The sequence below is a fragment of the Saccopteryx leptura genome, chromosome 6 (assembly GCF_036850995.1).
Source record: "Saccopteryx leptura isolate mSacLep1 chromosome 6, mSacLep1_pri_phased_curated, whole genome shotgun sequence".
Classification (NCBI taxonomy): Eukaryota; Metazoa; Chordata; class Mammalia; order Chiroptera; family Emballonuridae; genus Saccopteryx; species Saccopteryx leptura.
This window is the reverse complement of record NC_089508.1, coordinates 28775703-28801855: the sequence shown is the minus strand read 5'-3', so window position 1 is coordinate 28801855 and position 26153 is coordinate 28775703. Positions and strand designations below refer to the sequence as shown.

At 48.1% G+C, this 26153-nt stretch overlaps 1 protein-coding gene and 1 pseudogene across 2 annotated transcripts in view; both read right to left on the bottom strand.

Annotated features, from left to right (window-relative positions):
• Nucleotides 1–26153, bottom strand: part of DPF3 (double PHD fingers 3) — a 255213-nt gene that overhangs the window by 80005 nt on the left and 149055 nt on the right. For both annotated transcript variants that reach the window (XM_066388432.1, XM_066388433.1), the window contains exons 6-7: nt 22125–22203; nt 2563–2700 (exon numbers count right to left, since the gene is read on the bottom strand). In XM_066388432.1, the coding sequence (XP_066244529.1) occupies nt 2563–2700; nt 22125–22203 (217 nt within the window). The remainder of the gene's footprint in view (nt 1–2562; nt 2701–22124; nt 22204–26153) is intronic.
• On the bottom strand, nt 6766–7304 carry LOC136375818 (low molecular weight phosphotyrosine protein phosphatase pseudogene; annotated as a pseudogene).

Sequence of the window (26153 nt, the reverse complement as noted above, 5' to 3'; positions counted from 1 at the left end):
TTATAGTTGGAGGCAGGGCCTTTATTTATTTATTTTTTAAGATTTTATTTATTGATTTTACAGAGAGCGGAGGGCATAAGGGGGAGAGAGAAGTATCAACTCATAGTTGCTTCAGTTTAGTTGTTCATTGCTTGCTTGTTGCTGGTTGTATGGCACAGGGTTTCGAACCCGCGACCTCAGCGTTCCAGGTCGACGATCTATCCACTGCGCCACCACAGGCCAGGCTGGAAGCAGGGCCTTTAAAGAGGTGATTAAAGAAAAAAATTTAGGCCCTGGCCAGTTGGCTCAGTGGTAGAGCATAGGCCCAGAGTATGGAAGTCCCAGGTTCAATTCCCAGTCAGGGCACACATGAGAAGCGACCATCTGCTTCTCCACCCCTCCCCCTCCCCCTTCCCTTTTCTCTCTCTCTCTAGCTCTTTCTCTCTTTTTTCCCCTCCCACAGTCATGGCTCGATTGGTTGGAGCACATTGGTACAGGGCACTGAGGATGGCTCCTTGGAGCCTCCGCTTCAAGTGGTAAAAATAGCTTGGTTGCAAGCATGGCCCCAAATGGGCAGAGTATCGGCTCTAGATGGATGTGGCCAGGTGGGTCCTGGTTGGGGAGCACACAGAAGTCTGCCTCTCTATCTCCCCCCTTCTCACTTGGGAAAAAAAAGAAGAAAATTTAAAGCCCTGGCCGGGTAGCTCAGTTGGTTCGTGTCGTCCCAATACACCATGGTTGTGAGCTTAATCTCCCGGGACAGCACACACAAACAACAACCAATGAGTGCATACGTAAGTGGAGCAACAAATCAATGTTCCTATCCCCACCCCTCTCTTTCTCTCTCAAAATTAATAAACATTGTTTTTAAAAAGAAGAAAAGTTAAACGAAACAGGATGGGTTCTAATCCAATCTGGTGTCTCATAAGAACAGGAAATTTGGACACAAGAAACTGCAGCGGTGTACAGGCACAGGGGGACGACCATGAGAAGAACACAAAGGAAGGCAGCCACTCACAAGCCAAGGAGAAAGGCCTCAGAAAAATCCAACCCTGCTGGCACACTGCTCGGGACATCCAGCCTCGAGCATTGTGAGAAAATAAATTTGTGTCCTTTAAACCACCTACTCTGTTGTATTTTGTTATGACAGCCTGAGCAAAGTAATACAGAAGGCAATGTGACAAAAGAAGAGTGGGGTGGGGGTAGGCGAAAACCCACTCAATCCAAAGAAAGGTCTTGGCCAAGGGGTGTTAATTATTTCAAGTATTTGGTGAAGGCAGTCAATCAACATCAACGGACCGAGTTCACTGACTGAAATATAGAGGGTATCACCCTCAAATCCTAGAGACTGCATAGTTTTAAACGTCTAATCCCTTTAATGACATTGAATTACTCACTTGAAGACCACCTATCACCAAATCTTACAAACAAAATAGAAAACACAGGACATGTTCACAATTATTGTTTATCTAATGATCTCTGAATACCCACATCTTGAAGCAAGTCCTAAAGATTCCATTGTCCCAGTGTTTGTCAAGACTGGGGCCAGTCCATCAGAAATTCTGACCAGTCTGTGAAAGAGTTAACCATTTGCGGAAGAGCAAGAAACTTCTGGAAGACCAGCAGTTGAAAACTGCATTATCCCATCCCATTTTGAGTTTACTACAGGCCCAGAAACCATAAGTAATGTTATAGAGGAAAGTCAAGAGGTAAATGCTAAGCCCTATTTGACTTCCTAATTTATAAATAGAAGTTGAGGAAAGAAAGAAAAAATAGAAATTAAAAAACAAATCTTAAGGATCATTTTCAGTCTTCGAACCCAACATCTCAAATAGCAAGTGCACCCAGCTCACACTTGCTGCCTGGTGCTCAAGCACAGAAGCCAGAGGATCCAGGGCAGTGTTTCTATGACAGGAGAGCTCTGTGCCAAAAGTGTAAACCCTGTAACAGCCAAGAAAATAAATCAAGAGTATTCTACATTCTTGGTGGCCAAGGAGGCATTTGGAGTATCTGTATGAAATGACACACCCAAGAGCTATGTCCCTCTCCGGTCAGCAGCTATGGATGGTCATCTGCAGCTGGGGAAACGAGCAGGTCTGGCATTTGACAACGGCCATGTAAGAACGTCTCCCGTCTGCCTTAACACTCACCTCCCTTCCTCTAAGGGCAGAGTTTGCTGTGCCATCCCTGCTACCGCGGGACTCAGCTGACCCAGAGGCAACTGGGGCTGGGTTTAAAAAAAGCCAACTCGGCCTGACCTGTGGTGGTGCAGTGGATAAAGCGTCGACCTGGAAATGCTGAAGTCGCCGGTTCGAAACCCTGGGCTTGCCTGGTCAAGGCACATATGGGAGTTGATGCTTCCAGCTCCTCCCCCTGTCTCTCTCTCCTCTCTCTGTCTCTCTCTCTCCCTTTCTCTCTCCTCTCTAAAAATAAATAAATAAATAAATAAATAAATAAATAAAATTTTAAAAAGCCAACTCACCACAGGACACTGAGACCAGTCGACACTAAGTAACAGCAAATACCACACAGAGCCTTCCCACCCACTTTGTAACTCTCCCAAACCAATGACTGGGAACTCACGTCTGTGGTTCTCACTTCTGTGGTTGGGTGGGGACCGGGTCTCCTGGTCTTGGGCTTCATCCCCCTCCTCACTGGCCAGGTGGGTGTGAGCATAGTGGTAGCTCAGTCCTGGACGGTTCTTGTAGCGCTTGCCACAGACTAGAGAGGAAAAGAAGAAAGGAAAAACAAACGGTCAGCAACCTCTGTATCCAGTACCACCATTCTCCCAGGTAGTGACGCACATCCATCCATCCCAGAGCTGGGTCTTTTCCCACCTCAATCCCTTACTCCCCGGACAGAATCTCCACCACTATAACACGGGCCCACGTAAAGAAAAACCACACAAGTAGAGGATGGGTGAGAGTTGTGTCTGGGCTCCATCATTTCCTAGCTGTAAGACTCTAGGCAAGTCATTTACCCTCTGTGCCTCAGTTTCTTCAGAGGAAAATCCAGTAACAGTACTTACCCCATAGGGTTTTTGGTGAGGAGTTAATCCCTATGCAAAGCATTAGAACAGTACCGGGACACGGTAAAGATGCTGATTATTTTAACTTTGAAGTTTGGACCAGGGGTCTATCCAGTCCAACATTCCATGGCACAAATGAGGCAAGTGAGGCAAGGCTAAGTGATCTGCCTGAACACACACAGCTAGTTGTGACAGAGCCGCAAGAACTCAGGTCTCCTGGGTTCCTATGCAGTACTTCACCCACCATCCTGTGGCTGACTCTGTATGAACTAGAAAAGCTTGATGTGACTAATATTTTTGATGTATCACTCAGGGATTCTGTGTCAGAAAAACATGTTCCACTTCCATCACGGAAACCATGAAGCCAAGGCGTCATTGGTAGATGTGGCAACCAAGAACTTATGCCCTTGATGCCCCAGCCACCAGCATCCTAAATCTCTAAATACGTATCCTTGCAGGCACTACCCTCAAATGGACACAGTTGAGACAGGGCAATAAGCAACATAAATATGGCCAAGAAAAGGGGCAGTTCTATTGGTTAAATGCTCAGTACCTAAGAAGTCCAGCTAAATGGGTTAGACCAGATCACCACCCCTAACTTCCCCCCTAAATATCTCAGCCTAGCCTAAAAGGATGACACTGCCGGTAGCAGAAGCCCCGAGGCTCTTCTAGTAAAAATCCTGTGCCAACACTCTCATCATGCCTCCACTTTCCCCCCGCAGAGCCAACCTCGCCTGACCTGCTGGATCAGCGGAGGTTCCACGCTTTAAGGGACAGGGTTATAGTAGTGAGGGTCAATATTTCATATGGTAAAGAGAGTCCAGACTTCATTGTCAGACCTGGGTTCAACTCCTAGTTCCAGGTGCCAAAGCTGACCAGCTATGTGGCCTCCATAGCAGAGAGAAGAGCTGTTTTCCAGGCATCTTATCAAATTCCTTTATGATCTCTGGTAGGGTTTCTTTTCTTACCAGATTCTCTTAGGTTTTTTTAGGTATTACAACTATTGGCAAAAAATAAATGTCATCTCTTCTTTCTCATATTTATACAAACTATTTTATCTTCTTAGCTTAATTAGTTTGCAAGAATCACCAACCCGATACTTAAAACCAGCAAGTGTAAGATTTTCCTATTTCAACAATATTGGATTTAGAATTTCACTTATTACAATAAAATATGTGGCTAATTTTTAGTCTTTATCAAATAAGTAGTTCTTAATCCTGATTTAGAGTTTTGTTATAGAATTATATTGGCTGCTTTTTCAGAACCTACTAAGATGACTTTTTCGTTTGTTCCTAGTGAATTATGTTTATTCCTAATGTTTCCCATTAGAGCCATTCTTGATTCCTGGGGCGGAATTTCGTTTGGTCAGAGTGTATTATCCACCTGATACACAGCCAAACTCTGTATGCTATGGTGCATTTTGCATGTATGGTTATGCTGACTCCTAAAAATGAACTGAAGTGTTTTGCTGTGTGAAACTGGACAAAATACATATTTCTCTGTACCTTTTTTCTAATCTGAAAATGACAGTACTACTTACCTTGAAGGATAGTTAAAGGGGTTATGAACATTATTTGTAAGCGATCTCACCATCCCCAGCACATAACAGATGCTCAATAAACGGTAGTGAGGGGTAAGAGGCTTCGGCTCGGTCTGCCATGCCTTTAGGGCTGAACCCTCCTGAAGAGAGTGACTTGGACCTTGCCTCGTACTACAGAATCTGGCAATTGGCGGGACTTTCTTTATAAGGTGAGAGTCTCAGAATCAAACTGGTGACCTTGTGACTCTAAATTTAAGCCCTGCAACTGGCTATTACTTACATTCTCTCTCTCTCCCTGTAGTAAATATTACAAAAAAAAAAAAATTTAAATGGTACTACACATCTCAATTCCATTTGACACAGAAAGTGGGACCTAAAGAGGCTCCTGAGGCACACTCTGGGCCTGCTTGTGGCTTTTTCTATTTAACCTTTTAAATTATATGATGTCAATAAACAGCAGATTATGGGGTCGTTAGATATAAATCCATTTCATCACTAAGCATAGTGTTGGTAAGGAAAAAATGTTTATTAAAAATAAGAAAGATCGGTGTTTATATGAGGAGGCCTCAGCTGCCTCTGGGGATCCCACTATATAAACTCTGCAACATTTAATTTGTGCCATTTTGTTGTGTCAATTACCAGAGTTTCTTAATCACAGAATTTCAGCATCTCCATAGTCATTTGGTCTAGTTATCCATCAAACTGTTTTATCCCCATACTCTAGAAGCCTGCCCTGGAACGGCCCCACTGATGGGGAAGTCAGTGCCCATCCAAGCAGGCATTTCTTTTCTGGACTCCCTGAATTAGTTATATCGGTACTAGGGGACTTCTCTTAAGGACAGTTTCACACTGATTTCATCTTGCTATCAATAACTCCACCTCATACGTAGCTATGCTCACATTACACCTTCAAAACGTATCACTGAATGAACACAGAAACGCTTTGTGGAAGAGCTGGAGAGACGGGGAAGGTAAGTGTGTAGACTCTGATATAACTATTCACAATCTATAAAATCAAACTCAAGCAAAAAGCTCCCCACCCCAATACTATAGAGGGTAATTAGTTTTCAAGCAAAGCCTTTTACTAGAAGACAGATTCTCAGAGTGGTCCCCAAACTAGCAGCATCACTTGGGCACTGGTAAGAAATGCAAATTCTTGGGCTCCATCCCAGGCCTACTGACTCAGAAACTCTTGGGGCGGAGCCCAGCAATCTTGTGTTTTAACAAGCCCTCCAGCTGATTCTGACGCATGCTCAAGATCGAAAAACACTATGCTAGAAGAATGATATGTTTAGGCTCGACTCTGCCTGCCTCGCATGCACCGGCCCTTTTGAATGGACGGCAGTGGCTGGGAGGACAGTGAGAGGGAGCCCTGGACCTGTGTTCATTATTAGAAGGAAAAGATCCAGGCAGCACATGGAGGACATGGAAGCAGGATGCCTTTACCTCGGCACCTGTATGCAAAACTCTCCAGGTGGAGCTTCATTTCCCCTACCTGCTTATACCATGTCATCCCTTCATCATCAGGTCTTCAAGAAAACATTAACCACCTAGTATGTGCCCAGCCCTGTGACACCAGAATAAAATAGATAAATGAGCCTCGCTCCCCTCCCTCAAGAGGTTCCCAGTCTAGCAGAGGAAGCCTACACACCAAGTAGGGAGGGAGGTGGAATGAATGCAGCAGAGTGAGCGAGTGCCCTGAAAGGGGCCAGCTCCGGGCTCAAAGGTGTGGGCGCGGCTTCCCAGAAGAGGTGGGATGGGCCACCTCTTGTGAGATGAGCAGGGTACCACTGGGCAGACAAAGGAGGCAAGGGCATTCAGACATGAAAGCACCTTCCACACAGCACCTTAGGACAAACACAGGGAATTTAGTACAGCTGGTGTGAAGGGAAACAGGAGGCTGGGCTTGAGGGGGACTAATGAGAGAGGAAGCTGGGCAGGGACCTGATCCCGACAATGCGGGGTCAGGGGAGCACTGTGCCCCAACAACCAGCTTAATCAGAATTACATGTTAGAACCTCGCTTAAGACTAAGTGCCCAAGATGGATTTGAAGGCAGCAAGAGGTTATATTAATTTTCCTTTTTTTCGGGAATCCAAGATATTGACTTATTCTTTCGCCAAAAATAATAACTGATTTCCATTCAACAATTTTTTTTTAAGATAAGAAACAGTAGGTCAACTGAAGTACTAGCACTGGCCTTGAGCTAGGGAACACCCTTACACCTGACACTGGCTAAGGAACACAGAGCCGCAGGCATTAGTGGGGCCCCAGTGGCCTGGGGGCAGCTGGCGAGCTCTCTCCAAGGCTCAGCAGCACCTCACTCGCTGCTGCTACCTGTTCTCAAAGTCTGGCTCATTCCCATTGTAGGGATCTCCAATAGAAATTGTTTTTGTGGACCACAGCTGCCAAGTACTTCAATTTTAGCTTTGCTGTTTTTAACTTGATTCTCTTTCTAGTCACATCTCTAGATTGCTTTCATCCATACAGAGAATATAATCAAATGTGTCAAAGTCTTCTTTAGTAACCTGCCAGGCAAGAGGATTCATGGGAACATGCTTCTTCATGCAATTCTGCCCTCGGTGACCAGGGCAGTTTCCGTGTCATCTATGGGTGTTGCTCTACTGTCTACCTTCCAATTATCTGAAACATTGTGATCAGTTACAAGTTTTCTGAAAACTGCTCCCCCAATGGGGGGCATTGACCGATGTTACCCAGACAGGCGGACCACCACCAACTTAGGCACCTGCTCGGCCATCTTCCCTCACAAAAACTAAAGCATCCACTGACCAAGTCAGGACTTTTCTGGTGTGGTGCATGCACACTGCGAGTGTCCCTATTTTGCTTTTCTATGTGTGAAACAAATAGGACTTCAGGGTGGGAGAGGAGTTAGAGAGAATGTGGTAAAAAAAAAAGTCAGGGTAGGCCCTGGCTGGTTGGCTCAGTGGTAGAACATCGGACTGGCATGCAGGAGCCCCGGGTTCGATTTCCGGCCAGGGCACACAGGAGAAGCGCCCATCTGCTTCTCCACCCCTTCCCCTCTCCTTCCTCTCTGTCTCTCTCTCCCCCGCCCGCAGCCAAGGCTCCATTGGAGCAAAGATGGCCCCGGCGCTGAGGATGGCTCTGTGGCCTCTGCCCCGGGCACTAGAATGGCTCTGGTCGTGACAGAGCGACGCCCCAGAGGGGCAGAACATCGCCCCCTGGTGGACGTGCCGGGTGGATCCCGGTCGGGCGCATGTGGGAGTCTGTCTGACTGCCTCCCGGTTTCCAGCTTCAGAAAAATGCAAAAAAAAAAAAAGTCAGGGCAAACAACAAGGAGGAGCCGAGAGAGACTAACTCCACCTTATGACCATGTGCCATCCAGTCCCGCCCACCTCCCCAGCCTCCTTGGATGCCTGTTTCACCTCCTTTCCCGCCCTCCCCTTCTGCTCACTGGCCTTTTCATTGCTGAAATATTTTCTTTCCACCACAGAACATTTGCACAAGCTTTTCCCTCAGCCTAGACTGTCTTGCTCCACCACCTCAATTTGCTTGATTAATGTTTTGTCATCCTTCAGAACTGGGTTCAAATGTCCTCCTCCAAGGAAGTCTTTCCAATTAAACTTAGGACTTCGGTTTGTTACCTTCTGAGAACAATCATGTATCAATCTGTGCCTCTCTCACCAGCAGGAAGCATGGCAGGCCCTGCATGTCTCGTGTCTGCACACTGTGGCATTCCCAGGGGCCAGCTCAGTGCCTGACCCTGGCCGACACTCAACGTGAGCTAAGGGAAGAAACAAGGTTTCGAACTTGGGCAATTGGGTAAGAGGATGTAGAAAGAAATGAGTTCAGTCTGGGCCTGGCTTAGATACCTGGACCTTGGAAAGAGTCATAGATTCTCGAGTTGGCAGGACAGTGCTATAAGCTATTTCTGGATGCAGTGAAGGGGGACCATGGAGATGAAAGGTATAAACACAGGACAGAGCTCAGGAAGCACTGGTAATCTTAAGAGTTGGGTGGGAAAAGCCAAACTGATTTTTAAAAAGAGAGACTCAAACAGCAGTCAGCCACATGACGGAGTAGGGTTTCCAGGTGACGGCTAACACCGCTGGTTCTGGCCACTGCTAACTCTGCGTGTGTGCCACGTGCTGGGCCTGCTCTAGTGCTAGTGCTGCAGGAGGACTTCCTCACAGCAGTGCTCACCGCAGCCCACAGTGGGCAGATGCAGGCACACAGGCAGAGCTGCAACATATCAGATGCCTACGGGGGCCACTGAGGGGGGACTGAGAAGAGACCACAGGCGTTAGCACGAGATCACCTCAGCGAGAAGGGCATCTGCAACCTCGTGGAGAACTAGGTGAGGAGAGGGTGAGGAAGTGGCGACGGGCCCAGACTGTTCCTTCCAGCATGGCTGGGAAAGGAGAGAGGCTAGAGGAGGCTGATGCGGGAATGGGATTGGGGGTGGGGAGTCAGGGAGGCTGAGTGGAGCTTGTCCTTTAACAAGGAGTTCCTTGAGCAGGCTCACAGGCAAAGGGAAGGAGAAGGGGGAGGCCGGAGGGATTGGAAGGGCAGGGATAGGAGGAAAGGGAGATAATGCAGCAGGATGCCTGACCCCAAAAGGAAACTGCTGACCCGAGTCCCAGTCCTTCGAATGACTTCATCCTAGGGAGAAGAGATTTCTAAGATTTATTAGGGTTGAACTGCATCCAGATTAGACTGCTACATCTAGATGAAAAGGATGCCTTGGAAGTCCTGATATGACTGTCCTGGAAGAGAGGGAAGGGCATCAGTTTTGCCTCCTGTGTTTCATCTGACCTCCCTACCACTCTGAACTCTTACAGACCAGCTCACAGCCGTGAAACCCATGCATTCAGACAGGGTCCCGGGCTCAGAAGGGCCCCATGCTTGGCTCAATGTTTTGTTGTCACCATCTTGAAATTCTTAATACTTACTAAACGAAAGTCTCCCATTTTCATTTTGCACTGGGTCCCATAAATTATGTAGCTGGTCCTGAAAACCTATTGGGGCCAGGTGGATATCTGGGACTCATTTTTTCCAAATGGCCAGCCTGATAGCATATCTGCTGCCACAGTGAGCACAGGACCCAGTCAGTCCTGAGGCAGGAGTACAATTCCTCTCTGTGGTAACTGTACGTCTGGCCAGAACGGTGAGCCACACAGCTGCGGTCACTGCAATGCCATCGGCACTGCCTTCAGAGACAGGATCTATAGTGGGTACACAGGCAGGCTGGGTCTGAACCGCATAGGCTCAAATGCAGACTCTGCTGTTGACTGAGTGTGTGATCTTGGGTGAGTTGCTCAGCCTCTCTGCGTCAGCGTGCTCTCTGGAAACAAGGATGATCATGACAGCCACCTACCTCCCAGTTGTGAGGGTTAGGTGAAGAGAACCCATTTAAAACAGTGCCTGCCTCACAGTAAGTCTCAGCCATTGTCAGCTGTTATTATCACCACTACCATCAAAGTGGATCAGCAAAGGAAATAAACCCGAAAGGAGAGGGGGGAAGGGGGCCATCTAGTACTTTCTCCTCTGAAGTCTGAGGTGATGGAGTTGCAAGAAAAAGAGGATGGGGGAAGGTATATTCTGAAAATAAAGTATTAGGACCATCTGCTTTCCTTTTATCATGTCAGCAATCGCACTCTGGAATTATCCGTTGTGGGGAATCAGTGTGAGCCCCAAGACTGCTGAAGCATTTGGAGAGGGCTGCGCCCCATCCTCCCACTCCAGTCTCCTTCCCCAGGGCAAGTGCCTTTGCGTCATGCACCTCTGAAGCCATCACCCCAGGGACCAGACGGCCGTGCCTGTGCGCTACCCAAGGCCCTTCTTTTCACCTTGGCAGGCAAGCTCCTGGATTTTGTGCTCCTGGCACAGAGCGCACGGAGAGGAATGGCTGTGACAATAAGGAAGGTCCAGCTTGCCTCCTCTCTCTCCTTCCCCCGGGGCGGATCCATCTGTCAAGCTGCAGAAATAGTGCTTACCCACTTCCCAATCCAGAGCCGGATTCTCCAGCAGGACCTCCCGTCTGGAGTTATGAATACCTTCAGTGTTGCCCCACAATATTTACAGCATGCTCCCCTCTAGCCCCATTCCACTCACTCCTTGTCTGGGAGAGGCGGAAGGAGGGGACGAGGAGGGGGAGGAATCAGGGGCAGTTTGTGTGAACAAAGCCGGCTGCAGCAGACAGCAGAATCCTTCCTGCCGGGGAGAAGCGGCCGCCTTCCCCACTGATAACTTAATGACTCTGGCACATTTTCATCAGCCCAACTTGGAGCACGCAGTGGGTATCTGAGCCAGTGGTTTCCGAGAGCCTGAAAGCAGCGACTGAAAGCAATTATGGGATGAGCATCCGAGAGACAAAGCCTAGGCCTTGGGAGTCACAGGGCCACATCTCATTCCCAGCTCTACCCTGTGACACTTACATACAACCCCAAGGAGGTCACTCCTCTCTCACTGCAGCTAGACTTCAGCTGTGAAATCGGCCAGCAATGCCTGTCATCTGTTGATACTTACACACCATCAGGCAGGCACACACACTCTTACAATGAATCTCCCAACAGGTCACGTGGGCAGGATTATCACCCCATTTTACAGATATGAGCACTAACACTGAGGGAGCTGAAGCAACTCACTAAATGGCAGAATTCAAACCCTAACTTGAACTCAGGTCTGTCTGACTTTGAAGCCCAATTCTGAAAGATGCACAAATCATTCTCTATTCACTACCCCTGCCTGGAGTTGACGTCTACAGCTTCCTGCCCTCTGCTTCTGCTGGGACAGAGGTCCCCAAACTTTTTACACAGGGGCCAGTTCACTGTCCCTCAGACCGTTGGAGGGCCGGAGTATAAAAAAAACTATGAACAAATCCCTATGCACACTGCACATATCTTATTTTAAAGTAAAAAAACAAAACGGGAACAAATATTTAAAATAAAGAACAAGTAAATTTAAATCAAGAAACTGACCAGTATTTCAATGGGAACTATGGGCCTGCTTTTGGCTAATGAGATGGTCAATGTGCTCCTCTCACTGACCACCAATGAAAGAGGTGCCCTTTCCGGAAGTGCGGCGGGCCGGATAAATGGCCTCAGGGGGCCGCATGCAGCCCGCGGGCAGTAGTTTGGGGACACCTGTACTGGGACCTGGCCAGCAAGAGGCACGAGCAGGAGGATGGAGGGTGAGAGGAGGGAAGCTGGGGACTGGGCCCTGCCTCTCCCACTCTGGCAGCATGCCAGCGTGAGGCTGTGCACACTGGCTCCCTGGGAGCCACGTGACTTTCCTAATCCTTGGGACTCAAATGGGAAGGGCACACCCTCTCCCTTATCAGTACCTTTATCTTGCCCACACCTCCATAATCACTCCGTCATCAAATTCTCTTCCTCTCAGCCTTGCTGAGTGGAACCCTATGCCCTGCTGGGGCTGACACAGATACAGTAAGAGGCCATTCTGACAGGAGAAGCACGCCTCTCAGACTGGTTCGTAGACATCTGTGACTCTCCATGCCTGCTGGACAACCCTCTGTCTTCGCTCTGCAGAAACATTTAGGGGGTAGAACAGTACCTGCCACCAATTCCCCATGTGTGGAGGAGCTCCAATTGAGAACAGCCCTGCTGTGACCTGGCTTGGGACAAAAACCAGTGGGCATTACAAAAAACCACCAGCTCACACTTGTGTGCATGGGTAATGTTAATCCCTATGACTATCTTAAATGCCCCGGCTTTTCTGAAGAGCCAATAACGGCTCAACCAAGTTTAAGAGGTTTTAAAGTGGTGGCTTCAAGATCGGTCCAGTTTCTACGACGTGTAGGCAGCAAGAAAGTCCTCGTGGGCAAGTCCAGGTGGACTTCCCCTCCCCCGTGCTCTCATGCTGGAAGCCAGCAGCATGGGCTGCCCTCTGCAGACCTATGGTCCAGCCCTGGTGCTGACACTAACACCCCAGACAAATCCCTGCTTTCCACATCTATAAACCATGGCAACTGGATCAGAGGATCTCTAAGTCTGCCACTCTGGTACTTCACAACTCTTTCTCTGGGTCCTCTGAAGCCACTGTCCCTCCTAGACCACCCGCAACTGTGACAGAAAACAGTGGAGGCCTCCAGCATGCCCACCCACCAAGCCAGGTCCACACCTGCCTTCCTGTGGCTTCATTTCTTCTTCAGAGCCAATGATGCTTATTTTAAACTGAATCCTTCAAGACAAACACAGGGGGGTAGAGTAGAGTGGGGTATAATATCGTGGTTTTTCAAAGCCACATTCCTTTGATCCTGGCTGTGCAGAGCCAGGTCTATGAAATGCCAGTGATCCGAAAGTTCTATGTCTCCATCAAGGGAGAGTATTCTGCTTATTTTAGGAATTTACTATGTGACTCCTGGTTAAAAGTAAGTAAATAAATAAAACTGGAATAACAGATAAACAGCAAACCTTTCATTTCAAAGTACTTTATAAACTGATTCTGGATCCCAGGCAGAGAAATATAGAAACTCCCAAAACCTAAACATTAAATGTGTTAGTTCAGTGGTAGTCAACCTGGACCCTACCGCCCACTAGTGGGCGTTCCAGCTTTCATGGTGGGCGGTAGTGGAGCAACCAAAGTATAAATAAAAAGATAGATTTAACTATAGTAAGTTGTTTTATAAAGATTTATTCTGCCAAACTTAGCGAAAATCTGACATATAGTACTTGGTAAGTAATTATTATTATATGCTTTAACTTGCTGTAACTCTGCTTTATAAATTTTATTAAAGTAAAGTTACTTCCCTACTTTATAAATTACCATGATTGTGGTACCAGTGGGCAGTTAGAAAATTTTACTACTAACAGAGATACAAAAGTGGGTGGTAGATATAAAAAAGTTACTACCCCTGTGTTAGTGGGACTCTTTCTGGCCCTGCTGGGAAGCAATAACAGACTTCTGGTGAACTCAGGTTGACTTTCCTGGGTCAGTTTATAAGCTCAGTGACTTAATTCTCTGACCTCAGTTTCCCTGTCTGTAAAATGGGGACAATAATACTTCGTACCTCATCTGAATGTTGTAAGAACTGAATGAGTCCACTCTTGGGATTACTTCCCTGGTCCCTGAGAATTCCAGCAGCCAGTGCACAGAACAGAACTGGGGGCCCAACTTAGGTGTAAAATAAACACCTTTCTTAACTTAGTATAAAAAAGTAAATTCTTATTGAGCATGTTTGTGAACCGAAGTAAACTGCTTTTACATTCAGTCTCAGCCCTCTTAAAAACCCTCTAGAGTTAGTCTTATTATCCATACTTGCCAGAAAAAGAAACAGAGGCTCCAAGAGGCTTTGTGATTTGCCCAGGATCATGGCTAGTAAATGGCATAGCAAAGATTCAAACCCTGGGCTTCTGACTCGACAGCCGTCCTCTTTTGACCGTTATCCCTTGTGCAGATAGTATCTTTGACTCCTTATTCTAGTGAGTTCTACCTGAGAATGTCTCCAGTTAGCTCAATGGGTAAAATATAGCTGTTTTAACCCTATAATAAAAACAATTTAAATAATAAGTTGTCAACATTTGGGGGACAAAGGTAAAAAATCAGACCAATTGCTCCATGTGGCAGCCCCCAAACGTCTGGTAATCTGGCCAGCAGGCTCTCACTCAGGATCTCTGGGTGAGTGTATACTCCTCAGACACTCAGGGTCTCTGGGTGAGTGTATACTCCTCAGACACTCAGGGTCTCTGGGTGAGTGTATACTCCTCAGACACTCAGGGTCTCTGGGTGAGTGTATACTCCTCAGACACTCAGGGTCTCTGGGTGAGTGTATACTCCTCAGACACTCAGGGTCTCTGGGTGAGTGTATACTCCTCAGACACTCAGGGTCTCTGGGTGAGTATATACTCATCAGATACAGAGCCGGCTTTCCTGCTAGGTCACAAATAATAGGGTGTCTCACTGACGCTTACCTGAGGCAGGCCTTCATCCACCTATAACAGGGGTATTAAGTTCTTAACATTTTGAGGGGAAAAAATGTTGATTAGTAGCTGTGGGATATTTCTGCCTGGATGGTCCGCCACCTTCACAAACCCCTACGTCAAAGTTTCATCACTCCCTGCCGACCTGCTTGGCATTGTAGGGCAGCACGCTCTGACACACCAGCCTGCTCCCCTGACCACCCCCCCTGAATTTCCACAGTGCTCACTGTCCACTCAATAAAATACTGCCTGGCAGTGTGTCACTTCCTCGTGTCATCTCAGCCTTGTATTTCCAACTCTACCAGAGGCAAAAGAAATAAGAAAAGGCAAAGTGGAAGAGGCAGTCAGGAAGCACATGCCACATGCAGACACCTTTAGACACATTATCACACAAAGCAGTGCCAACCATGGACCAACCCCATCTACACTTGAGGAAATGCCGACTCCCAGCCCAAATGATTTTCTTTAAAATCCCAGATAACAAGCAGGAGAGCCACAATTTGACCTCAGCCTTCTCACAGCAAAGCTAGTACTCAATATCCTCTACCCAGCGCTCTCTGGCCGGAGCGGCACTGACCCTGGCCTCCTTCCCCGTCCCTACCAGGATTCCAAATGAGAGAAATCAGAGGCTGCGCACCAGGCCCTTTGACCTCACAGTTCTGCTGGAGGAAATAATAAGAGCATTATGCAAAGATACGGCTGCAATACTGTTTTTAAAATAGTGAAAAAAATTTAAACTATTCCAACAAGGGGAACATTGAACAAACTGTGGCATGTCAGTACTTTATAGGCACTTTATAGCCCTAAAATGTCATCATAAAAATGTCTTTATTGACATGGAAAGATGTTCTCCATGCATTTTGAACGGGGGAAGAGCTTGAAATGATACATACTATATTATTGTGTCTGTGCCTGCGTAGACAGAGGCAGAGAACCCTAAGAGTATACAACAGAACAAAATGTAAGTCATCTCCGAGGAGTAAGATTAGGGCTGATTTTGATATTTCACTTTATACCTATCTGTAAGTTCTGATTTTTCTATAATGAATATAAACTATTTCCTTTTTAAATTTTTTAAATAGAAAGAATCTCTACAAATGGTAGTATATACCCTGTTACATCTTAATAAGAATTATTTGCCGCAAAGTTTGCATCAGGTAACAGCTAGCTGAGAACAAAGTTCTAACTGGGTGAGAAAATTACTCAAGAGGGTAGAAGGGTGGGGGCCCGGGGAGGGGAGCAAAGGAAGAAGAGCAATGAGGATATCAAGGAGAAACTTAAGCCTCTCTCGCGCCATGCCTCTGGCCAGCCCTGCTGGGATACTCTACAACCTGTGTCCATGACATGATGGCATTTAAATATTTAAACAGACCCAGCTTTGCTATAACAAATGCACTCAATCTCCAGGGATCAATCCCATGCCACAGGCCTTGCTCCACAAATCAAGTTTCTGGGGCACAGAGCCTTTCCCACCCCCCTCCCCCCCACACCCCATGCAAGGACCTGCAAGATAATAGCTGTGACAACTGAGTGATGAGCCTGGTTTCCCTTCAGTGACAAGGGCAGCCAGCCTGAAGGCTGCAGTTATTGGCTTTTCCATTGCAGCTTGAAGCTAAAAGCACATGAGTCTTAGAGAATGTGGAGCTTTAATGCCCTCAAAAAAATTTTTAATAAGACTGCACTAGTCATCTGGCTCTCCTGTGCACTCAGGTATGGGGAAACCAGAGGAATTTTAAGGAAAATCTGCAGTCAGGCAGATTTTCTGGGACTGCCCTGGGTGTACGCCATGCGGTGTCTGCCCATGTGCCAGCCACCCACACTGTGGCTCCTCTGGCCTGGGCATGGAGGGCCTCTGAGCTATCCCTCAGTCCAACAGCTTGTCTCCTGGGCGTGGAGCCCATTGTTAAGCCACTGCCTGGGAAGAAAGGATCCCACAGTGTAAGGAGAGAGTGCTGATCGGGAGGTCAAGGATGCAAGAAATGAGCCATCCACAACAAGTGAGGAAGGTGGTGCCACAGCCACCGAGTGTGGGACTGGGACCAGACCCCTGGATTCTCTGCTCTGTGCCCGTACCCTTTCTCCCATAACCAAGAGGAGCAGGAAGGAAGCCCAGACCTTATCCTGACACTGCCCCAACTGGACATGGTCACCCCCGGCGGGGATCCTAGAACAGAGGTAACACTGAAGAGGTCACATTTTCAGTCAAAGCCATACAATCAAAATCATATGTCTGTGGGACACAGGAGGTGGAGAACAACGTTCCCATCGACATGGAGGCTGAGTTGAGCTGATGTACTCCTGATGTGTGAACACCAGCAACTCGAAGTCACGATCCCCGCTTTGTGGCATTAATCCTCCCTACTATGTAGGGGTGTTAGAGGAGGAGAATTTAAGTCTCAAAATGTTATAACCCATTCCATTCCACTTCAATTATAATGACTACTGCTTCCTGCTTACCAATCTGACACTGAGAAGCCACCTATCAACAGTGGACTAGGCTTTACCTCCTAAATTAGGTGTGCAGGGAAAAACGAACTCCAGTCAGAGGGCACGCTCATCACAGTTTGTGCGGAGATACCCTGGGGTACATCCGCCCCAAACTTGGAGAAACAAGGAGGCATCTCCTGGCTTTAGCACTAACCAGCTGCGTAACTTTGGACAAGTCCCTTCACCTCTCTGAGCCTCAGTTTTTCCTCAGAAAAGTGAGGTCAACTGCAACTGCCTTTCAAGGTTAGGGTGCGGATTTACAGAAACAGTATGTGCAAGATGCTTAGCACAGTGCTCTGCACACTGTAAGCACCCATTAGCAGGAGTTCCCACTGTGATCAGAAAAAAATGGGAACAAAAGATTAAGTGTTGGAAAGGGTGTGAAGAAACTGGAAAACTTATATATTGTTGGTGTGGCTGCTATGAAAAACATTCAAGAACATCCAAATAGAACTACCTACCATATGATCCAGCAATCCCACTTTTGAGTACTCATTCAAAAGAATGAAAATAGGATCTCAAAGAGGTATTAGCATTCCTATGTTCTCTGCAGCTCTAGTCACAAGAGCCAGATGTGGAAACAACCTAAAAGTCTATCAACAGATGAATGAAAGAGGAAACTGAGGCATACAATGGAACACTATCCTTTCAATAGTGGAAATTATTCAATATGCAACAACATGGATGAACGTTGAGGACATTATACTAAGAAAAATAGTCCATCACAAAAAAACAAGTACTGCCTGATTCCACAATCACAATGCATCTTAAAAAGTCAAATGCACAGCATTAAAGAGTGGAACAGGCATAAAGTCTGCATCAGGTAGGAGGAATAAGCTCTAGAGACCTGCTGTCCAACCCCGTGCTGAGATCCAAGCATACAGTGTGCACTTAAACACTTAAATGTTCCATAATACAATTAAAATTAATTTTTAGAAATTTTAAGGAAAAAGAAACTTCATAAATCATTTCCACTGTGCTCTGCAAAAAGGCAAATGTGGCCTGACCAGGCGGTGGCACCGTGGATAGAGCGTCGGACTGGGATGTGGAGGACCCAGGTTCGAAACCCCGAGGTCGCCAGCTTGAGCGCGAGCTCATCTGGTTTGAGCAAAGCTCACCAGCTTGGACCCAAGGTCGCTGGCTTGAGCAAGGGGTTACTCGGTCTGCTGTAGCCCCACGGCCAAGGCACATATGAGAAAGCAATCAATGAACAACTAAAGTGCCACAACGAAAAAGGCAAATGTGTGCTTTGCTTCCCCTGAATGGCTGAGGCTTAGCAAAAGAATGCCCTTCCTCTACCTGAATCTTAACCCCCCCCCCCATTACCATCTTCTTCTGCTGCTCCTGGAACAATGGAAATGGAACAGCAGGTCTGTCGTCAGGAGTGTGCCCAGATGCTAACAGAACTCGGGGTCAGGCGCGGTTAGGAAGAGAAGAGGCAAACTCTTGAAATGATTTTTAAAACATCCCAGTAGCCCAAGCCCAAGGATTCCTTTTATATGTCTAGCTCCAGTTATCATACCACATGTAAAAGGGGGCTAATGATAATTAGGATTTAGAGCTATTTAATAAATTAATGTCAAGTGCTAGATTGCTGAGTTTCATATCAGTGCTGAAAGAACTGGAAAGATTCGAGACCCACTAAAAAAACAGCAGCGCCAGCCAGTGGCCCTCTGTGTGGAGAATTCCTGGAGACCCTAGAACATCCAGACACAAAAAGTAGAGAGTAAACAAAGAGCTGAGCAGTCAGCCAGAAACCTTCCAATCAGGATGAGGTAGACCAGTCATGCTCCAAAGTCAGGATTCATGCAAGTCTCCCCTCAGGAGCTCTCAACCATGCAGGTTCCTGGGCCTGCTCCAGCTCTGGTGTGAAGCCCGGGAATCCACATTTTAATAAACATCTTTAACAAACACAACAGCCTTTCCCACAAAGTTATGTTCAGTTGCTTTGTTTGTGGGTAATGAGCAATTTTCCTTCAGCAAGAGATTGAAAGGGAAGAAACAGAACTTAAATCCTTAGTTTGGTAAACTGTTCAAGATAATGAATAGAAATTGGTTACTTGTTGGAAAATGAAGTATTCATCTACACACACCTCATGGATTGGCTAACAAAAAAAAATAAATTATGTTCAGATGATTTAATATTTCTAAGATGTAATAAATTCAATGGCTGAGTGAAAGGCAACAGGCAAACTATCTATCACTTGAAGTTAACAGCTAAGTTAATATTTCAACCACCCATCTTGAAAGGAAAGCTTGGACTAAGAACATAACATGACAGCTATATTTAGAAATATATTACCAGGAAGGGTTAAAGACAATCACATCTGAAAAATAGTTATTACTACTCCACGTAAACCCAGAAAAAGGTGGTAGGGTCCAAGGTGGCCTGATATTTTCTTAAATAACTCAAAAGATGAAGTGAGGATTATGCAAATCAAACCACAGATGATACAAAAATGGCAGCGATCACGAATCTGTGGAGAATGAAATTTAACTACTGGGCAATGTCTTTAAATGTGCCTTTATTGAATTCTGTATATTGAAGTCACATATTATTATATCTCTTTATTGAGACTAAGAGGGCCATACACAGAGTGATTTATGGACAAAGAAATAATCAAATGCATAATAGAAAAAAGCACACACACACAGAGCACTGGCCACCTTCGACCATGTGGGAAGTCACTGAGAGGGTGCAGAGTGCAACGGGGCAGTCGGATACTTCTATACTCTACACATGTGGGTGATGTTAAGAACTGATGTGTAAAATAAACAAGGAAACGTGTCTGCTACTCTTTGAGCCAACTGGGGTTGGTGCTACTTCCAATGAGAGTGCTGACCTTAAATATATATAAACCTGGAAAGGAATTTAGAGCAGGCTGTCACAGAGATCACGGGGTGTGACCTGGGGTAAACCAAGAATATAGGAGATGTTAAGAGTACCACCAGAATAGACAAGATGCTCGATGGACCTGTTCGATGGGAAAAGGAGGAGAGAAATAGGGGGCCTATAAAAAAGAAAAGTCTCAGCTCCTACTAAAGAAAAACAATCATTCAAAGCACCTTTAGAATCACGGAAGAAAGGTCAGCTTATGGTAACACCACCCCTGGAGACATTCAAGGAAGTGACCAGACACCTCTCTACTTAGGATGCATTACAGAATATTAAAAGCATTCCTTGCTGAGTTTGGGGGTATGGGGCGGACCTCATGACCTCTCCAAAGGTCATTCCTACCCCAAAGGATCGCATGTCTGAAGGGCACCAGATAAAAATAAAGCCTATTAATCACTGAGCTGCCACACAATTTCCTTAGAGAGCCAGAAAGAGAAGGGCAATCTAGGGTGGACCTCGCTCTGCCGAGAGGAAAATGGAGGCAGTGCCTCTGTGGGCAGAGGCAAGAAATCAACTGCAGAAACTTCCAGAAAGCCAACACCAGGCCTGTGACCAGGCCTCCCAGGTACAATTGCATAAACAGAAAGAGGAAAAGCCCTGTGGGGAGGAGAGCAGAAAAGCGAATGGCACTAAGAGCCCCTAAATAAAAGCCACAGGAGCTGGGAGAGAGTGTGCTGCAAGCACTCTGTGCAGAGAGAGGGAGCCGGGCCGGAGAGGGCCGCCCACAAAGGGCGCTTTGTGGAGCAGACGCCAGACAAAGGAGTGAGCAGAGGAACCGAGGTGGGTGAAGGAGGACACATGGTGTCTCTGGGAACAGAGGGGATTATTATTGACCAAGAATCCAACGAGAGGTGGAGATAGAGCAAAAAGTAATTCTACTATCTATAGTCGCATAAAAATCACTTAATAAAAATACAGCTTTTAAAAAGAGGGATCAAGAGGCAAGCCCCAGTTCCAAGCAGCTGCTGGCACTGATAGCTGAGCTGCTCTAGCCAGACAGTGGGAAAGCCTGTCTGTGGGTAAAGGCCCTTCCCCTGGCCAGGGCCAGGCTTCCGGGGCCAGCACGCGTGGGTTTTTATGAGCCCCATTCAGGAGGACCCGAGCCAGAGCAGGCACCTGCTGGTACGGTAAGAGGGCTCAGACCCCACGCCCTGGGCTCTCCTCATCCCCAGTGGAAATGCTACGGGACGGAGAGGTTACCTGCACCTGGCTCAGGAATGTCACCTGCACGGTGTATAAAGCAGCCAAATGGGGAGCATAGAGTTTGAGGTCTTCTAGCAAAAAGTTCTCCAACCAACTGTCACTCCACTGGTATAAAACAACTTTTGAAATCAAAGGAGGCCAGTGAAGAGGGAGGGAAACAGCGCCCTCCCCAAAATGCTCCCTAGCCCATCCTCCCGGTTCTCCCCCCCCCCCCCGGCTTTCTCAGACTGCAGACACCAGTGAGGGGGCGGACGCCGAAGGGACCATGCACTCAGCCACTTGGCCGCCACTGTCACTGCAGCCCCTCTGTCCTGTAGAGGAGCTCTGCATCCTCAGAGAAAAGAAGGGGGTCAGGGAGTGCGGTTTGGGGGGCTGCCTTCGCCACGGAATCAGCAGATGGTGCCAGCGCAGTGAGAAGAGAAGCAGGGCAAGGACCTGAAACTCACCATCCACTGCTCTGAGAGGGGAGGAAGACAACAGTGCTCCACCTACAGCAGAGCCGCCAATCGCTGGGGGGCGGCCCCTGGAGGCGGGCCCAACCGCGACACTGCCCCACGTGGGCTGCGGACCCTAAACCCAGGGGCCAGGCCTCCGTTTCTTCAGAAGAGGTCTCTCAATCATACAAGAATGGCTGGAGATGGGTCGGGGGCCATTTGTTAACTAAGTCATCATCAGAGAGAGATTCATAACTTGCCTTCGTAGGAGAAGAGAAGAGAAAAAAGGAAATCAAAGGGAAACAAATGAAAAGCCACAGGAGTCAAGCACTTGTTGGAGGATTTTGAGTTATGCTTGTGTTTGTAACTGTCTGAACTAGAGAAAGAAGTAGGAGATGCATCTGAAGGAGACAGTGAGAGGGGACAGCCAGAGCTACAGAGAAGGGTGTGACCAGAGAGGAGCACAGCATCCTGGGTGGGGGCTGCCGGGGGCAGAGGGGAGGGAGGGGAGGTGGTGACTGACCGGTGAGGTGCAGACAGGCCCCAGAGGAGGAACCACAGGCCTGAGGCTCACAGCCAGGGAAGCACAGGGAATGTGGGGCGGGCAGGAGAAGGAAGGCAGCATGGCCTGTACTTACTGTCACAGACGTAAGGTTTGTCATGGTCTTCCTGAGAGGCGGGGTCATGCCTCCTCCTGCCACCTGCAGAGCCACGGGCCTGGGGAGACATTGGGTATCACGATGCTTGTTATTCTGACACTCACTACAGCTCCTGAGCATGCTCTGTGAGGTCCTGAGTGCCTCGCCTGCACCTCACTAAACTTTCATCACATTTGTACCAACACCAACCCCACTTTACAGGCCAGGAAACTGAGGCCCAAAGGTTAGGTAACCTGCCCCAAATCACTCAGCTTCTCAACTCCCGGAGGGAGGTACTACTATTAGCTCCATTTAACAGATCAGGAGACTGAGGCAATTAGGATAAGTAGCTTGCCTAAGGTCACTCAGCTACTACGTGCAGGGCCAGGAAACTAACTCAGGACAGTCTGACTACAAAGCCTCCCCCGACCAAATCTCTGTACCCTACTGTTGTAGTAGGACCTTTTCCTCAACTCCCAGCCTTCCCGCTTGTTGAGACCAAACGCAGGTGCCACCCTGCTCCTACCGCTGACCAGGTGATGGGTAGACCGGAGCAAGCAGGCAGAGTTCCCACTCTCAGCCAAGGCCCTTTGTTCACACTTCCTGATCAAGTCTCTCAAGAGCCAGCCAGGGCTCGAGATCGAGACCGGGAATGTGAGAAGCCCCCACCCATCGGTCAAATGCATAGGGAGTGGGCTTCAGCTGAGGCCTCCCTGTGTGGTCTGCCTGAGCCTCAGCCAGGGACAGAAACCTTGACTGTTCACGGTCTCCTGGAGCTGGACTCTCCTGGGACTGGACTGCTGATCCCACCCCCCTGTGTGCATCTCCGGGAAGGGCCAGCATAACCCGGGAGGGGTGAGACAGCTCCACCTCTGAGCACAGAGAGACCAGCCCAGGAGGAGCTGGCAGCCCTGCAGGCCGGGACAGGAGCTGCAAGAACGCAGCAGGTTTATTTTTAAACCTTTGCAAGTCCCACACTGGTCACGTGTGTAGCACCCTAGCCTCCCCAGGGTCATTCTCTGATAAGGAGGAACAGTACACTCCACAGGAAAGGGCCTGCTGGGGTCTTTAGAGACAAAAAGGAAGGCACAACAGATGAGAAATAAAACATGGCAGCACCCTGGGGTGCAGGGAAAACAGGCAAGTCTCGGGGGCCTGGCCTAGTAAAGTAGCCCTGGGACTTCAGGGTCAAAAATAAATCCTGAGATGTTCACTCGTGTGTGTGTGTGTGTGTGTGTGTGTGTGTCAAGCTACCATCTCCACCTCTACCTCCTCAGCTTGTCTCTCATCAAAACCAGCTACAAAATTCTACCTCCCTCCCTCTCCCTCCCACTGCTCTTTCCCTCCTTGCCTCCCAGCCCCTTACCCGGAGACAGACAGACACATGCGCGCGACAGCCAGCTGCCCCCTGCCCTCGCCCTCATTACTCAGTCGACCCAAAGCGGGAGCTGTGAGGGGCACTGGCAGTCACCCTGAGGCACTGACAGGCTTCCCTGCCTGCCTGTGACACAGACGGTGGTCACCCTCAGCTGCCCTTGCCCCCCTACACCCCCTCAGTGAAGCCAGGGACAGCTTGACATGTGCAGCCAGCAGCCCTGTCACGGTCGCCTCGGAGCAGGTGAAACCAAGTCAGACAGAATGACGAGGCAACAGCAGACTCAGGGAAGGGCTCTGGGAGACTAAAATACCGCCAGGGACAAGGAGGAGCTTGGAACTGGAAGCACAGGGCCCAGCCAGCGGGGAAGGGGCGCCAGGCTTCCTTTCCTTCTGTAGCGCTGGCAGCAGGGTGACTCCAGGCTCCCATGTCCTCCCTGCACCTCGCCTCAACAGCAAAGGGGGGTCTTGGCTATAGGGCATCAAGGGGAGAGGTCAGGGACTCTTCCTGTGGCAGGAACCCTCTGACAGTCTCCTGGAATACCTCAGGCTTGAAACTCAGAATCCTACTCGTCTTGCTCAAATGTCACCTTCTCAGAGAAGCCGTCTCTGACCAACTTATGTCCACACTGTCCTCTTTTTCCTACCCTGCTTTCCACTTCTTCCCAGCACTTAACACTGTCTGACATCATATTATACATGTATTGCTGTACTTGTTACTTTTGTCACCCCCACATGAGGATGGAGCACATGTCTACTTGGGCCACTACTATCCTTGGAACCTGGCACAGGGCCAGCATTCAAACAGCACTCAAAAAACATTTGCTAGCCTGACCAGGCGGTGGCGCAGTAGATAGAGCGTCAGACCAGGATGCAGAGGACCCAGGTTCAAAACCTCGAGGTCACCAGCTTGAGCGTGGGCTCATCTGGTTTGAGCAAAAGCTCACTAACTTGAGCCCAAGGTCGCTGGCTCCATCAAGGGGTTACTCGGTCTGCTGAAGGCCCACGGTCAAGGCACATATGAGAAAGCAATCAATGAACAACTAAAGTGTCGTAATGCGCAATGAAAAACTAATGATTGATGCTTCTCATCTCTCTCCGTTCCTGTCTGTCTGTCCTTGTCTATCCCTCTCTCTGACTCACTCTCTGTCTCTAAAATAAATAAATAAATAAATAAATAAAAATTTTAAAAAAAAGTTGCTAAATAAATGAACCAGTCAATAAGTGGGTGAGTCAGTGAATCAATCATCTTTGGTTCTTCTCCTTTATCCTCTGTATCCAAGTGCTATTGTCTCTTCCTTCAAGTCATCTTAGCTATTGCATAACCTTTCTAGTCCACATTTTAACACAAGAGCTTATCAACTGACCCTGAACTGCTTAAAGGACCCACAAGCTGGGGTTCTACCTCCACACTGCCCTACCCAATCCATCCTGTACCAATCAGACAAAAGGATTGAAGGACATGACCCCATGGTCATTCATTCGTTACCATCAAAAACCCACTGACGGCCCTGGCCGGTTGGCTCAGTGGTAGAGCGTCGGCCTGGCGTGCGGAAGTCCCGGGTTCGATTCCCGGCCAGGGCACACAGGAGAAGCGCCCATGTGCTGCTTCTCCACCCCTCCCCCTCTCCTTCCTCTCTGTCTCTCTCTTCCCCTCCCGCAGCGAGGTTCCATTGGAGCAAAGATGGCCCGGGCGCTGGGGGTGGCTCCTTGGCCTCTGCCCCAGGCGCTAGAGTGGCTCTGGTCGCAACAGAGCGACGCCCCGGAGGGGCAGAGCATCGCCCCCTGGTGGGCAGAGCGTCACCCCCTGGTGGGCGTGCCGGGTGGATCCCAGTCGGGCGCATGTGGGAATCTGTCTATCTCTCCCCGTTTCCAGCTTCAGAAAAATACAAAAAAAAAAAACCACAAACAAACAAAAAAACACACTGACACCTGACCTGTGGTGGCGCAGTGGATAAAAGCGTTGACCTGGAATGCTGAGGTTGCCAGTTCAAAGCCCTGGGCTTGCTCGGTCAAGGCACATATGAGAAGCAACTACAACAAGTTGATGCTTCTCTCTCCTTCCCACTGCGCTCTCTCTCTCTCTCTCTCCCCTCTCTCTAAAATCAATAAATAAATTAAAAAAAAAAACCCACTGACATAACCAACAGCAACCTAGTGCCAGTTGCCTTTGGTACGCCTCAAGCTCATGCTAGGTCCACACCTCTGTTCTCAATGACCCCTGTCATGGACCAGCCTCTCTGCCCATCCCCCCTTGATCCATGCTTTTAGCCCTGCTGACATCCCACTACTCCAAGAATCTTCTTCTTGCCACACTGAGGAGTAAAAACAACATCAGCTTTAAAGTCAGATGCAGGTTTAACCATCCATGTGTCTTTGGACAAGTTACTTCTCTAAGCTTTCCCTTTCTTAGATGTAAAATGGGCATAGCAACCCCTCTACTGCAGAGCTGTTGATAAAGAACCAAGGGTGTGTGAAACCACAGGGGACAGTGCAATGCTACAGGAAGCGCTCAGCAAATGGTGCCCCCTCCTTGCCCAAGCTGACCTTCCTCTTTCCTCTGAACTCTGACTGCACTTGGTTAGTGCACAGTCAGAAGCCTGCTGCTTTCTAATTGCATCATGGCTATTAGTACTTTCCCCTCAATTTAATTCC